At 44.9% G+C, this 14996-nt stretch overlaps 1 protein-coding gene across 1 annotated transcript in view; it reads left to right on the top strand.

The window, feature by feature from the left end:
* LOC123036669 (vacuolar protein 8-like) overlaps nucleotides 1-11871 on the top strand; it is a 31183-nt gene extending 19312 nt beyond the window's left edge. The window contains exons 11-16 of the mRNA XM_044416918.1: nucleotides 581-714; nucleotides 4358-4489; nucleotides 6112-6229; nucleotides 7858-7992; nucleotides 9110-9235; nucleotides 10930-11871. Coding sequence (XP_044272853.1) covers nucleotides 581-714; nucleotides 4358-4489; nucleotides 6112-6229; nucleotides 7858-7992; nucleotides 9110-9235; nucleotides 10930-11051 — 767 coding nt within the window. The 3' untranslated portion in view covers nucleotides 11052-11871. The remainder of the gene's footprint in view (nucleotides 1-580; nucleotides 715-4357; nucleotides 4490-6111; nucleotides 6230-7857; nucleotides 7993-9109; nucleotides 9236-10929) is intronic.
* The last annotated feature ends 3125 nt before the right edge of the window (nucleotides 11872-14996 follow it).

The raw sequence follows: 14996 nt of genomic DNA, 5'->3' as shown, positions 1-14996 counted from the left end.
ATACGCTTTCTTCTGCCCCTTGTCTCTGGTAAGTAATGTGAAGTGCCAGTAATGTGAAGCCAGCTCTGCTGCATGAAGTCCCATGAAGTGTGGAGAAACATGCAGACAGCAAAAAGCCATCAGCCCTTGTGGCAACACCAGACCAGGAGGTAATTGCTGCCCCTCTCTCAGTATGGAAGGGCTCTAGAACATCTTAGGGATCTAGCAGTCCCCTAAGAACATCAAAAATGCCCTCTCAGGGGCTCTAAATGCCGTCCAGAGCCAACAGTGACAACATGGCCTAGTCTGGTCTTGATCTTCTTCTGAGTCTCCATTAAACACAAAGCCCAGCTGTCCATACTGCTGTAGCATACTATTGCCCCTGAACCTCAAATATAGCCAGAACAAAACAGTCAGCTTTGAGGTGGATGACTTGGCTGAGACATGGGTCTTGGCTCACTCTCTGGGCTCTCAGGTCTAGCTGAACTAACGTGTTTCATCCAGTCTAAATGAAGCACTTTTCTCTCACAAGCACATTCTGCAAAATGTCCCTCTCACGTCGCACATGCATGTTTTTGCTGCCATTTCCTTTCCCAAACAGAGTGTGTTCAGACCAGCATCATTGCGGTGCATGGCCTGCCCCACCTCCTTCCTCTGCTGGCATCTGACCATACGGAGATTCAGCAGAACTCCATCATTCTCCTCCGGATGTTATCGCAGCACCCAGCCAACCAGGTACGCATGTCTGTTTCTTGGTACTACTGGCGTTCGATGCTCTAGTGCAAGAGGTGTGGCAGAACAGTCTGTAGATGTTATGGGCATGACCCCCCAGAAACTGTGAACTCGGCGGTATACTAGGCGCCCAAGGGCAGTAAAGTTCAGCACCCCAACAGCCTCGATATTTTTCACAAAGCACCCAAGAAGAGCAGAGCTGGAATGAAGACGTCCACATCTTGCATGCCTCACCTCTGTTGTCACCAGGGCAAGTTTCTGGGGCAGAAGCCCAGAGCTCCACTCTGCAGAATGAGCGGGAGAGGCTCAAGCATAGCAGAGATGGTTACGCTTTATATTGAGGGAAGTAGTACTTGTTGGCAGCTAAAGAGCCCCTTGCCACCCCTTTAAGGCCCAAGTCTTATTTATGTAAGCCGTCCTGAGGCTATGCGAAAGGACGGCATACAAATACTCTAAATAAGTCGGTCAGTCAGTCAGTCTAAAGTTACAGGACTGCAGAATGGATTCCAGGTTCCTGAGGCCCCATGAAGGCTTCCAGAACTGAAGGGCCCACAGCGGGCAGTACAGGAGAGACCAGCAGGGGAGGATGCCCTGCTTGTGGCTGCCCAGAGACTGGTGACTGGCCCTTGCTGGAAAACGAAGAGCAGGTGAGCTGTGCCTGTGAGCCGCTTTGGCTGTAGACTAGAGGAACACCGATGAGCCCCTGCCGCAGACCAGGTGAGCCCTGGAGCTGAGCTCATGCATGGCTTCTTGGAGGCAAGTCCCAGCTTGTACGGTGGGGCTCACTCCCAAACCGGTGCGCACAGGATTGTAGCCTGACTCTCCTTCCCATATTAAACATGCAACCACCTGAGTATAGGAGAACCTAAAAGCAAATGTGATGCTACTTTGCTCAACACAGTATATATGATAGAAGATCTGTTCAGGAATCATTAGTAGCTGTAAGTGTCTTTAGGACTGCACCATAGAAGAATAGCAGCCGAAGCCTTGCCAGTCCCATTAGAAAGTGCACTCCTAATACTTGTGTGAAGACTGGGGCCACTCGCTGTCCCCCAGCCTAACCTCCCTCACAGGGTTATTCTGAGGATAAACACTGAGCTCCTGCAAGCAGAAGTGTAGTCTGGATGCTTGGTTGATTAGGGCAGGTATTTGGATCCAGCTAGATGGATCCAGTTGCCTTTTGCTACTGGCCTGTTGAGAGAGGACACTGGCGGTCCCTACTGCTTCTCTGGGCTTTCGGGGGCTCTGAATGGGCAGAAGCCCGCTCCACACGTACTTGTGTGTGCTGCCTTGCCTCTTAAGCCCCCAGCTTCCCAGGGCTGAGCAGGGAGGCCAGCAGGAGGTGCCAGCCCACACTCGTGTGAATGCATGCAGAAGCCTCTTCAGGACTGGAAGCCCTGCTTTTGCCCAAGGGAATGTGAGCAGGAGCCCCCTGTGGACATCTGCCCTCTGCACAGGGACGTCGGACATGGCGGGCAGGGCTGGCACATGGGACCCTCTTGCTGCTCCCTGCGTTCCAGGACCCTCCACAGAAATAATTCCTGAATGAGGCAGTAGGCACCCAGATAGAGCCCACCCTCTGCCTTCAAGGTCCATGACTCCAGCACTGAACAAAGTCTTCCAGCATCTTGTACCTCAGGAAAGAACCGTACAGCCAGAAATACTTCTGGGAAAAGGAAGCTAGGAATAGACTCTGATTGTATCTGCTTGCTTATTGCCATCTCAAGAGTCACCTTATTTAGCAAGTATTGCCGTCACTTTCACTACTTGCAGCAATGAAGAAAGAGTTCTATGACAGAGAAGAACTGGAACAATTAGTACTCAGTAGAAGGGCATATGTTGCCTTCTATTGGAGGATCAGGTTGTCCTGGTTTGTTCAGATAAGTGCTTGCTCCTTTGTTAGCCTTTCATACTCCAGCCTGTTTTTTCAAACCTTTTCAAGGCTTTCCCTTCTGTTCTGATTTCCATTCCAACCAATGTAGCAAAAGTTTTTCACAGGAACAGCTGCAGGGAAACAAACTGCTGGGCAAAGCTAACCTTTCCAGCTAGGGAGAACAAAGGCTTCAGCTGCTGCTAATGCAACCCACGGTTCACAGGGAGGAAGAAATCATCTTCTCTAGGTCTCATGTTAGGAATAACTTCATTCCACCTTTGTTCTTTCACAACATTCCCTAATTCCAACTGGAATGAAGTATATCTACCTGACTGTGAAGAATACAGTAGCCATTAGCATCAATCACATTTGGAGATGTGTCCCCACCCACACACCCTGAGTTCGTGACATGCTAGCCCGCCCAGTTTCCATACAGTCAGAAACAGTAATCAATGCATGGATGGAAGCGGAACATGGGAAGTTCATGGTGGGACATGAAAACCACACCCTGCATATGCCAATGGATGCACACGAATGTTACATCCTGGGCCGATGTCACTGTCAGCAGAGGCCGGACTTCCCTAGTTGCCATGAGCTGCACCAGTAATAAGAAAAGGCAGTTGCCTACATTAGACTGGTTGGAGTCCTGCAAGAAGCAGAACCAGCTCCTTTGCCACGTACATATCTATTGACCTGCCATCAGTGATTGGCATCCACTTTTATTTTACTTCTATACTGTTTCCACCACTACTAAATTGATGCTGCATAGGTAAAATTTCAAATGCTGTAGAGCTGAAAGGATTATTCTCTGGCCATCAAGTCTATATTCCAAGAAAGTCACATTAAAAGTCCAGGAAAGGACTAGTGAAACAAAGTAGGGAAGAATTAATTTACAATAGGAATGGAACAGTAGAAGCTGCCTTAATAAAGGAGATCACTATGGGCTAATGTAAGAATGGAAGGAAAAGGACTGACCACAGATTATCCTAGCAAGAAACGAGCACAATGTCATTTTCATTTCCTACAAGTGCCTCTTGGCTACATGTCTTCGTGACTAGTCATACCTTCCATGGCAACCTCTTTGTGATGGTGCCCTGGACATTTTTCTCAGATTTCCAGATGTGTCCATGGTTGTACAAGAATTGCTAACCCTGGTTTGACTGGCTGTGTGCACCCTCCTAAGCACTTCCTCACTACAGTGCAAATTACCTTCTAATTACCTTAAGTGGGATCCAGGATTAAAAGGCAGCACCAACATCAGCTGCTGTTAACGTTAATTAAGCTTCCTCAGGATCTAACTAAGCTTCTTCAAACTGTTGCTAGAAATCCTTGGTTAAAAGGTAACTGATGACCCTTAGCCATGGATAATGTGAGTTCACACGTAATCCTGCATCACAGTTAAAACAGGAGAGGTAAGGTTGGAGAGGATTCATGCTGAAGGCGGAGAGACTTGGAGAGGATGCGCTCCAGTCACCTGTGTGCCTGTTGAACTGTTTAAAAGATGTGGCAAGGGAGTGCTTCTGCACTGACAAATGCAGTAAAGCTGCTCTCCACCCACCCCTCATGGGCAATGCTCAGGAATTACAGTCCAGAACAGTTTGGGATGCGCTGGCTTGCCTAGCTCTTGTAAGGAATTAGCAGCAATTCACCATATTATGACAGCCCTCTCAAGTCTTGGGTTAATCCCAGTCATTGTGCCAGAGACATGTGACTACTTTTGCCTTTCCCACTGTCTTTCTGTTTGCAGTGACTAATGTGCTGTCTTGTCCTTAGCCAAATATATTGATCTGTGATGAGGTGCTGCAGACTTTGGGAAAGGTGCTGCTTACCTGGAAAACAGGTCCAGTGATCATCGGGCATGCTGCCTGCTTCATCAAAAATCTAACCCATTCCCAAAACATCCAGGTGAGTGCCAAGTTGTTTCCCTTCCAGGATTACACATTATTCTCAAGGCTTCATTTCACTGGTCATCTAGTTGAGTTAGATTACCAGAAAATACCTAGTGTCTGTTGGTTCTTGTCCAAGAAAGTCTGTGTGGCTGAACAAGAAAAACTTTCATTACTAGCAATTTGTATCCACCTGCTGCCCAGAAAGACCACCTGTGAGTTTTATGCCTTCACCTTGGTTTTTAAATTTGGCCTCATCATGTCTTTATCTTTTCATAGTTCATAACTGAAGGAAGACACACATTTTCCACTATAAACTTTAAGTCTCTTCACACCCCCACTCTTTCCCAGAACATCAAAAGCCCTTTTTGGCTGAAACCATTTGCCTAAAGCACAGTTTCAACACAGGGGTGGTCCTATGCCGCAATCTGCTGTTCTAACAGATTTCGCAGAGGTAATAACCAAGCGTCGTGCCTCTTGGGGATGTATGTGGATATGTCATCTCACAAGGCAACCACAAGACATCTTTACCCACCCTGCCTGTATGTCTTTCCCATATAAACTCCTGCTTGTATCCACACACAATCAGGGAATCCTGCAGGTGCAGCATCCAGGTCTAATTATGACTCTCTTGCTCAGCAGGGGATCCATGTGTAGATTCTTGCCTCCATGCACACCTTTTTCTCCTCAGCTCTGAGTACAATCTGTTCTTTAAGCCATCTTCTTCCTGGCTGGAGAATGATGGGAATTATAGGACTTTCTTCTGTCTAAACATGAACAGGATTGCACCCTAAATATATTGTCTGAAAGCAGGATAAGCAAAGATCTCTTTCATCTGTAAGATCCTCCCATGATCACCTTGCTCTTACAATAATAAACATGCACTTATGTCTATTTTAGTTAAGATCGTTAATAAAAACATACAAAGTTATTCATCAGTCAGGACAAAAACTCTAAGATCAGGTATAAAAATTGAGTGAAGGTGTTACTGGAAGCACATGGGGTGTAAGTCAGCTTAGGGTAACTGATGCAAAAGCTCCCAGTTTGAATGGAAACTGCAGCAGGGGATGGAGTGGGTGGGGCAGGGAGATGTGCCCGGGCATGCCCGCCCCCCACCAGGTTGGAGAGTCCGGTGGTCCCATTCTATTGCATGACAAGGCAGGGACAGGCGGAAAGCGCATTACCAGATATTTTCGACTTTTAACTCCCAGCATTCCTGACCACTTACCATGTTCGTGGGAGCTTCTGGGAGCTGAAATGGTAACACTTCTGGATGGCACCAGGTTGGGGAACACTACCTTTATGCTAAAGCAAACCATCTCCTTGTGACCCAGCATGAGGCTGAACATCAAGATCCAGCCAGACACACAGATGTGCCTGCATGAGATTCACCTCCATCCCTCCTCTGTGCCATTCGCTCTCATGCTGGTTGTGTTTTGGATCAGCTGGCATGTAGGAAGTTCTGAAATAACTGCAGCATCCACTGGGAGGCATCTAACACTGAAGAAAAGCATTTATACAGAATTCCCCCAGCTCTGTATCATTCATTTCGGTTTGCTATGCTAGTTTTTGGAGGCTTGCTGCAAGTTCTGTAAGCCACTTCAGAAGCATGACTCATTATCTCTTCTGTGTTATGTACAGAGACTCACAGAAAGTCCATGCATCAGAGGACTTCTTCAAGCTGTCCACAGAGGCAACTTGTTAGGAGAGGAATCTCTTCTTTGTGTGATATCTTGTCTCACCGAACTGGTAAAACACGGTAAGGGGCTTTCAATCTCTAGGCTATGTTTGGGACCCATTAGGTACTGATTGATTTTAATGCTGCTCTTTTTAATCACCTGCACTAAATCTTTTTATGCTGATTATTGGAAGCAACTCTGTAGTCCTTGAGGAACAAAAGGGTAGGGATATGAATATCAAAATCTCCAGGTTTTCCATTCTGTGATACCCTACTGTTTGCTCAGGCAACTCAGTTGCTTTGGAATGAAACTCCACATGCACCAATTTTAGGTGCAGTGAACCCAATCAGAATTTTGCCAGCAAGGCACAAACCTATGCATGTTTAGACATCGAAAAGCCCTTCAATGCCCAGGATTCCCCAGCTACCATGCCGTGGTAGGACCGTTTTCCATCTAAACGTGTTGGATGGTGCTGTAACTGAATGCTTAAGTTACAAATGCTATCTATCCCATTTCTAGGCAGGAGAAGCCAGTGCATAGGAGTCAGGCAAGTAGCCAAGTTTTTGTGCCAAGAACATAATACAAAAGTCCTTGGCACAAAGACCTTCCATGCACTCAGTGAATACTTGAGCGGGGCAGCGTGGGAATTGTGGAATATGATCCATGCATTTGGTGCTGCGTCTGCAGAGGATGCAGTGTGTGTGTAGGGGCCTGTGTTCAGTTTAGGCTCCACTTTTCAGCCAGTGCTGTGGACGGAGGAGACGGTCACACTGGCAGTGGGCCCAGCAGGTGCAACCCTGCTTCCCTTTCAGCATCTTCAGATATACAAAGACCGTGTGAACATCCTTAACGTTTCGTGGCAACACCCAGTGCTCACTCCAGCTTTTGGGGGCCGTTGGGCATGACTCTTTCCATGGGCTTCACCTCTTGGAGAGCCTCCCTCTCACCACCATTCTTACCAGCTGCCGTTGATCGCCGGCTTTATTGCTGCTGCCTGCTTCCTTGCTCAGGGGTCGGTGCAAGGGGGCTGCAGCATGTACTGGTCTTGCTTGCCAGAACTGCTCTCTGGGCCTGAGCAGGTGCAAGGTGGTTGCTGAGGTGAAGAGGAGCAGCGAGTCCAGGGGCCGTCGGCGGTAGGCCCCTGCTGGGCCATGGCCCTTGGCAGGTGCCCACCCCCGCCCATTGTGGCCATCAGCCCTCAAAGCAGCAGGCCCCTTCATTTGGCCATCTATTAGGAGAGGGCTAGAGTTGCTGACTGACCAGAAGAAGAATAGTCCAGCTTTTGGTTTTCAAATCTGTAGGCCGCTGGACAGACTGATGTTACAGAAAGGACAAAGAATGGTGCTAGGGCCAGAGTTTACCTGGTAGCCATCAGCACCATCCTTTTTTAAACTTAACTAGGGGGTGTGCACTAGCCCCCACATGGCTGAGCTCCTCCGAAATGCACCAGTTCACACACCGCGGTGCAGACGTGTTCTCATGTAAGCAGTATGGAGCTGAGGGAGCAGAGTGGGGGATGGCAAAGGAGCCCAGCAGCATGGCTGTGGAAGTGCTATTCACACCTGCCTATACTTCTAAACATGGTTACACCTCTCCATTTTCTCTCTCATTTGGAGGCTTTGTTTATGTTTTCAGTTCCTGTAATACCATCCTGGCAGTGTTGATTTAGTCATTTTTGTTGTCTTCTCCCTGCTCTTCCTTCCCTCAGAAGGAGCTGCAGTGCACGTGCTGGAACTGATGGATGAACCACTGATAGGCAGCCTAGTAAGGCTGGCCGGCCAGGTGGAACAAACAGAACCTTCTTTCCAGGCTGCCTTCATGATCAAACACATCTCACAACACAGTATGTATTGACAGAGGAAGCCTGATATTTACGTTCTCAGCACACTCCTGTTAACCAAGTGGCATAGAAACATAGAAACAGAACAAGTCAGAAGGGGTCTCCTAGGCCATCTAGTCTGACCTCTGGCTCCACTCATGTGGAAGTCCATTCACAAGAAAAGTCTTGGGGAGGATAAATGGGCTGCAAAGATATGAAGGGTGACAGATTTCATTCTGAATTGCAAGTGCATTTTATTTATTTTATATCCTGCTAATTCTAGGTTAGTCTTCAGTGTTCCCTAGACTACTTTGGAACTCCTAAAGACTTTTCTATAGTAAGTGAATTACAGCTGAATCGATCGGCTGTTTCCCCTAGAATGTATGTTCTGATGCAAAGATGGCCAACTTTATCATATCATAGCCTGGAGCTTCTTCAAGATCACAGTTTGTATGCTTGTCTGAACACCATATTCCCTTTGTTGCATTTGAAGGCTAATTTGAGTGTTTGAAGAAATGGCTTAGAACAGTGGACACTGCGGGCAGGGAGGAGAAGGAAAGTATCAGCCATTTTGCACTGTAGTTGGATCTTCTACATGGAATCAAATCTGTTAGAGCTCAACAGTGCTCAAATATTTGCACATCACTGGGCAAGGTATGAAGAGATGGTTACTTCCAAATGCCCCAGCATCATGATGTTTCTGTTGAACCTGCAAGACAACTGCCTCTTAAAGGAACAGCTTACCTGCAAATTAGACAGTGGATCCTTACAATTATTTTAGTATTAGAGTGACCAAAGTACTTCAGCCTTATCATTATGATTCCTAGTTTATAAAATGGAGCTTGTGGTATTAGTTGAAGTTCAAAGTTTTGCCCTTTCTGCTACAGCACGTGTGTAATTCCAATACAAAGGCATTAAGAGCTTCCCAAATTAGTAAACAAAGGCTGTGTCCAATGGGTTTTGTCCAGTGCTAGTCTAAATTAAGCCCCATTCATTTCACTGAGATGTCTTTATGTGGGTCTAACATTGAAAGGGAAAGCGGCATTTAACTGTGGAAATCTGATGTATTTAATTCACTTGTAAAATGTTGCCCAATGTATTCTATTCTTTAATTCTCCCTTTCTCCATATTAATTGAATAGAAGAGGCGGTGTCTCTGTTGAAATTCCACATGAACAAGGTGGAGCAATACCTCATGAAGTATCTCATCCATCAGGATAATCGCTTTCAGCAGCTGGGCTTAGCTACTCTCTGCATATTACAGAAAGGTATGGTCTATGGAATTTCAACTCCAGAATCAAATAAAATCTCACGGGTCCCCTGTGCTATAGCGTAATAGCTAAGCTCATCACTGCTTACCAGAAGTACCAGTGCTATAATTCACAGCTAAGTCCGAATGCTTCTGGTAATAAAAACCACAGTCCTCCTTTTTAAAGGCCTGATGGAAAGCTAATTGAATCTTACTTCACTGAGATTTTAAATGTAGAGCCTTGTTTGCAGTATTTGTTACAAGCTTGCTACTGGAATTGAATCTGTTCTCTAATTACATGTCCAAGTCCTGGCAACAACAGCATCTATTTATAGCTCTAAGACCACTTTTTCGAAAGGAAACTGGGTGGGGAGAACAAAACCAGTCATTTTTCTGGAGTTTAAAACAAACAAAAATACATAGTGGAAAAACAGGAAAAGTGTAGATGTATAGTCTCAACCAAACCTGACTTGATTTTTAAAAAAATCAGTATAATCCATGACTTGGGATATGAAGTCACTTCAAAACAAGAATGCAAGGACCTATGTCTTAGATGATCTTTGAAGGATATAATCAAAATGTTGCAGAATCATGACACATACATTATATATGGGAAAAAATTGAGGGACTTGCACAACAGAAGGAAGTAGAGTCAAACAGTATCATCAAAAGGGCAAGGTAGCATAATTTGGGGCTCAGATGGAAGATCGGAATCATACATTCATAGCTTAGTAGCATTGGAAGGGGTCAAGAAAGCCTTCCAGCTGACACCCCTACTCAATGCAGGGCTCCAAATTAAAGCATCCCTGACAGATGGCTGTCCAAGTGCCCCTTGAATGCTTCAAGTGTGTGAGAGCCCATAACTTTCCTAGGTAATTGGTTCCATTGCCATGTTGCTCTATCAGAAAGCTTTTCTTGTGTGCCAACTGGAATCTGGCTTCCTGTAACTTAAGCTCATTATTCCATGTCCTGCATTCTGGATGGATGTGAACCAATCCTGGCCCTCTTCAGTGTGACACCTTTTCAAGTATTTGACAAGTGCTATCATATCTCCCCTCAGTCTCCTCAAAGCCAAACAAGCCCCGTTCTTTCAATCTCTCCTCTCCTTTGTTTCCAGTCTCTACGTAGATCATCCTTGTTACCTTCCTCTAAACTTTTGTTTGTCTGCATTTTAACTAGCTTGCTATCGGAATGTCATGGGGCACTTTGTCGAAAGCTTTACTGAAGTCAAGATATATTATGTACACAGTACATTCCTACAGTCCAGAACAGAAGGTTACCCAATCAAAATATGAGATCAGATTAGTCTGGCAAGGACTTGGATCACAGCACTAAAAGAAGGGCTATGCCTAAAGGAAATGCAATAGGTATCAAGAGTAAGGATGTAGAACAAGGTGGGACTGTGCAAGGAAGGGAATTCCTAAAGGAAACAAGATTTTTAGGACATGTTAAGATAAATAAAGAATGGTAAGGAAGGCTATGCATGCATCTTTTCATGCTCTTGGAAGATAGTAAAAAAAATCAAGACAGGAATACAATTCGAGTACTCGTGTTTCAAATAAATATAATAGAACATTCTTGTTCTGAGTTACTTTGATAGCTGTGCAAGAACCAAACAATGCAAGCTGTCAGAAAACCCCATCTTTCCAGTGTCATGAAGATCTAGAAGGAAGTATTTTCTTATATGACGGGCTGAATTCTTACCCTCTCCAGATGCAGAGCTTTTCTCATCATTCAGCCAGAGCCAACTGAAGCAACACCTTGATCAAGTCCTTCATCAAACTGAAGAAATACAAGAGCTTCTCAATATTGTGATCCGGCAGATGGACACATAAGCCACTGTTACCCTGTTCTCCTATCTTGCTGTAGATGATCCAGAGCTCTGTGTGGCCGGCTTATGAATAATCTCCCTAGAGAGTTCTACGGGACTGTTAGCATGGACTAGCATTTTAATATAATTAAGGAAATAAATAATGAATAGGCAGCTGATTCAAGATGTCAGTGTCTTTATAATCCTGCTATGGCCTCATCTACAGTCTGAATATACCTAACAGGGATCTTATTTCCATAGTTTGGGTGGAAATTAAAGACACAGAAATGCTTTATTATTCAACTCTTAATGATTTACAGCAGGATCTGGAGAGTTGGACGTGATATTCCATCATTGGTGCTTGATGCATGATTGATTCACACATGCATCTCTATTTTGAATGATCCTTCCTGTGTGAACTGGTCCTAATGATAGCATCACTGCATATGCACAGACGGCAGCTTTGTCCTGCCCTTGCTCAATCATCTATGAGTTGCAAACCAATTCACTCAAGCCTGTATCTAGGTTTGTATCCAGTTGATCATCCCACTGATGAAACCGCTTCAGTTAATGAAATAGGAGCACCTCACCACCAGCACTCTCAACATCTGCTCCAAAGGGTTGGGGGCACTCTGAAGTAGGTGGGAGGAAAGGTTCTCTTGCACAAGTCAGATTTTTCCCATGGAGTTCATTTTACCAGCCAAGTATCTTTATGCAACTTGGGTGTTTTAACACACTAATGTGGCCTGCCACAATGTTGACAAGTTGACAGCATTCTTCTGATGTTCAAGAACTGAATGTTGACATATTTTTCCCACTGTCTGATAGCAAATAATGTGTGGCCTTGCAAGTGCTATTTTAAAATTTATAAAAATAAAGAATCCTGAAAAAATATTTGTGTGCATACTATGTTACACTAGCTGCTCCTAATATGTTACTCATTGTGTGTTTTTGTTTACACAAGTGACCAGTGAGTTCTGTTGCTGCCTTGCTCCAGAGTTTAATTAAAATATTATTTCAAATAAATATATTTGACAATTTGGGTAATTGAACTCAAGACATGCCCATTTTAGAAAGGGGTATAGCTAGGTATGCTATCCAAGTTCATGACATGGCCCTTGATGCTTTATAAAGCATCTAGCAACCAACTCTGTTTCATTTCCATGGGACTATTCTGAAACAAGTCATGGTAGTTCTCCATTGAGTTGGTTCACACAATCAGTAAGGGAAATAAGCTGCCGTGACTTATTTGCTCACTTAGCATGTGTCAGTTGCGTACAACCTCATTACCATAATCACCCTTGCCAGGCAAGGCTTGTCATGTCGAACCTGATGAGAAAGAGTGGCTGGGCCGGTTTACAAACCACCCTGCAACTGCTGAACAAGCCATGGGTTCCAGGGTGGCCTGCAAACCCACTCACCCATTTTATTTATTTATTTATTTATTAAAACATTTTTATGCCGCCCCATTCGCCGAAGCCTCGGGGCGGCTTACAACAAAAAAATAAAATAACATTTTAAAATACATACAATAAAATACAAATATATAATATAAAACATACACTATAAAACAAGCCGCCCTGGCCAAATAAAATTCAATAATATTAACATTTAAAATACTGCTTAAATAAAAAGGTCTTCGCCTGGCGCCGAAAAACAAATAACGACGGCGCCAGGCGGACCTCTCTGGGGAGCGCATTCCATAACTTAGGCGCCACCGCTGAGAAAGCCCTCCTCCGAGTAACCACCCTCCTAACTTCTTCCATGGAGGGCTCCCGGAGAAGGGCCTCTCCCGCCGATCTCAGGGGGCGGCTGGGCATATAAGGATGTAAGCGCTCCTTCAGGTAACTAGGACCCAAGCCGTTTAGGGCTTTATAGGTCATAACCAACACCTTGAATTGGGCCCGGACTTCAATGGGAAGCCAGTGAAGCTGACGGAGAACTGGAGTCATGTGAACATAACGTCCAGTCCCCGTCAGCAGCCTGGCAGCTCTATTTTGGACCAATTGAAGTATCCGGACCGTCTTCAAGGGTAGCCCCACGTAGAGCGCGTTACAGAAGTCCAAACGGGAAGTCACCAACGCATGTGTCACTGTCGCAAGGCAGTCATTCTCCAGATAGGGGCGCAGCTGATGAATTAGCCGAAGCTGGAGGAAAGCGCTCCTCGCCACTGCTGTTACCTGAGCTTCCAGTGAAAGCTCTGGGTCGAGGAGCACTCCCAAGCTCCCATCACCTGCCTTTGCTACTGGAGGATCCAACATGCTGTGCCTGGTGAGGGTAATTATGATAACGAAGCAGCATGCAACCCAGTGGCTTGCTTTACTTCTCCAGTCAGGTGAACCAATCCAATAGTAAATCAACTAGCATGACTTCATTCAGAAGCAAGCTGGAGTTTGCCCAGATGTTTGTTGTCCCATGTTTTGGAAAGCATACCATGAATTTGGATAACAAAGGCTTATTTTCCTTCCCTGTGCATGCAAACTCAGTTTGATCCTGCAGCTACAGACAGGGTTTTCCTCATTATGTCTTAAGAGATGTGTATTGTCTGCTCACAGCATTTCACAGTAATATTCTCTATAGCACCTGACCTTGTTTCTGCACCTCCATCAGTTCTTTGTACTGTTCCTTTATTTAATATACATAGTTCTGTAATACTGTACACTCAAGGATGTTGAAAGGAATTTGAATTAAATTTGCAAGAACACGTTACCAGTACATCTGAAGCAACATGGGCAGCCTTTTCTTTAAAACATTTTCATCTGTACTACTTTTAACATTAAGTGGGATATTCAGTACAATTATGGCTGTAAATCAGAGGACAGGAACATTGTGAAACAATACGGAAACTTATGGCACTGTGGATTGAGGGTGGGTATATTTTACATTGGCCCTAATTTTAAAAAGCATTAAAAGCTTATTACTGGATATGCTGATCTTTTATAAACAGCACTAACTGTGCTTGAAAGAGAAGCATATTTATAGCAAGAAGAAATCCTTTCTTTGTTCTCCATTATACCAACTTGTATTAGGACAATCCCTTTATTAGGCCAATCTAAGGATACAAAATGGCACCCAAGCTTTAGAGTTCTCTAGATCTCTTCAACAAAACAGGATGGGTGGGAAGGCAGAAAGTCGGCTGATGGTGAAGCCATGGAGCTGGCATTTAGTCAAGAATGAAGAGAAGATGGAGGAGGACCTTATGGGCATTCAAACTGAGCTCTGCTAGAATTGGCTCAGATTATTTTTGGTTGCACCTAGAGCTGTCCCCAGGACTAATGGGATAAAGCAGCAGGATATACTTGATCTGTTTGAAAAGTATGAATGCTAGCTGTTGGTTCCAAAAAGCCCTTCCTCTGATAGTAGACCTTCCATTGGTGGTGGAGAATATTTGCTTCCAGTTTGAGAGGCATTTTGAATGAACTTCCTCTGTGTTTGCAATCTGCCTAATCATAGCAACTGCCATGAATCTTGCAATACTTTTCTTTAGATAAGTCTGTAGCTACAATTCAACAGAGAACACACTTGAGCACTTGGGGCTGGAGCCTCCTGCTGCTGCTTTTTGCACACATTCTTTGCCCCCACCCTCAGTTGCCCCTACTGCTCACCCCCTGGAAGCTATTTGTCAGGTGGGCGGAATAGGGAGGGGCAGGGGAAGGAGGACTGACAAGGACTGCCTCTATCCTTATTTTCCCAGCAGGAACGCTCTGTTGGAACAGAAGCTTGCCATGGATGAAAATAACCTTTCTATCCATGCAAGGAAAGTGCTGTATCCAGCCAGGAATTTCCCGCATGTGTTTGTGTCATATATTGATATCTTGTTGGTACAAAGGATCTTGACATTGGCCTCAAGGGCATTCCACTCTTATTCCAACAGAGCAGATGTTTCTGAAATGCAGTCGGATTCTGTCCCTCCTTTCTGAATGCTGGCACACTCAGGAGTCGATAGCTATTTTATTCCACTCTTCCTACT

Source organism: Varanus komodoensis, unplaced genomic scaffold (genome assembly GCF_004798865.1).
Source record: "Varanus komodoensis strain SLA01 unplaced genomic scaffold, ASM479886v1 scaffold1, whole genome shotgun sequence".
NCBI lineage: Eukaryota > Metazoa > Chordata > Lepidosauria > Squamata > Varanidae > Varanus > Varanus komodoensis.
Note: the sequence above shows the minus strand (reverse complement) of the source record. Positions and strands in the feature narration are given on the sequence as shown.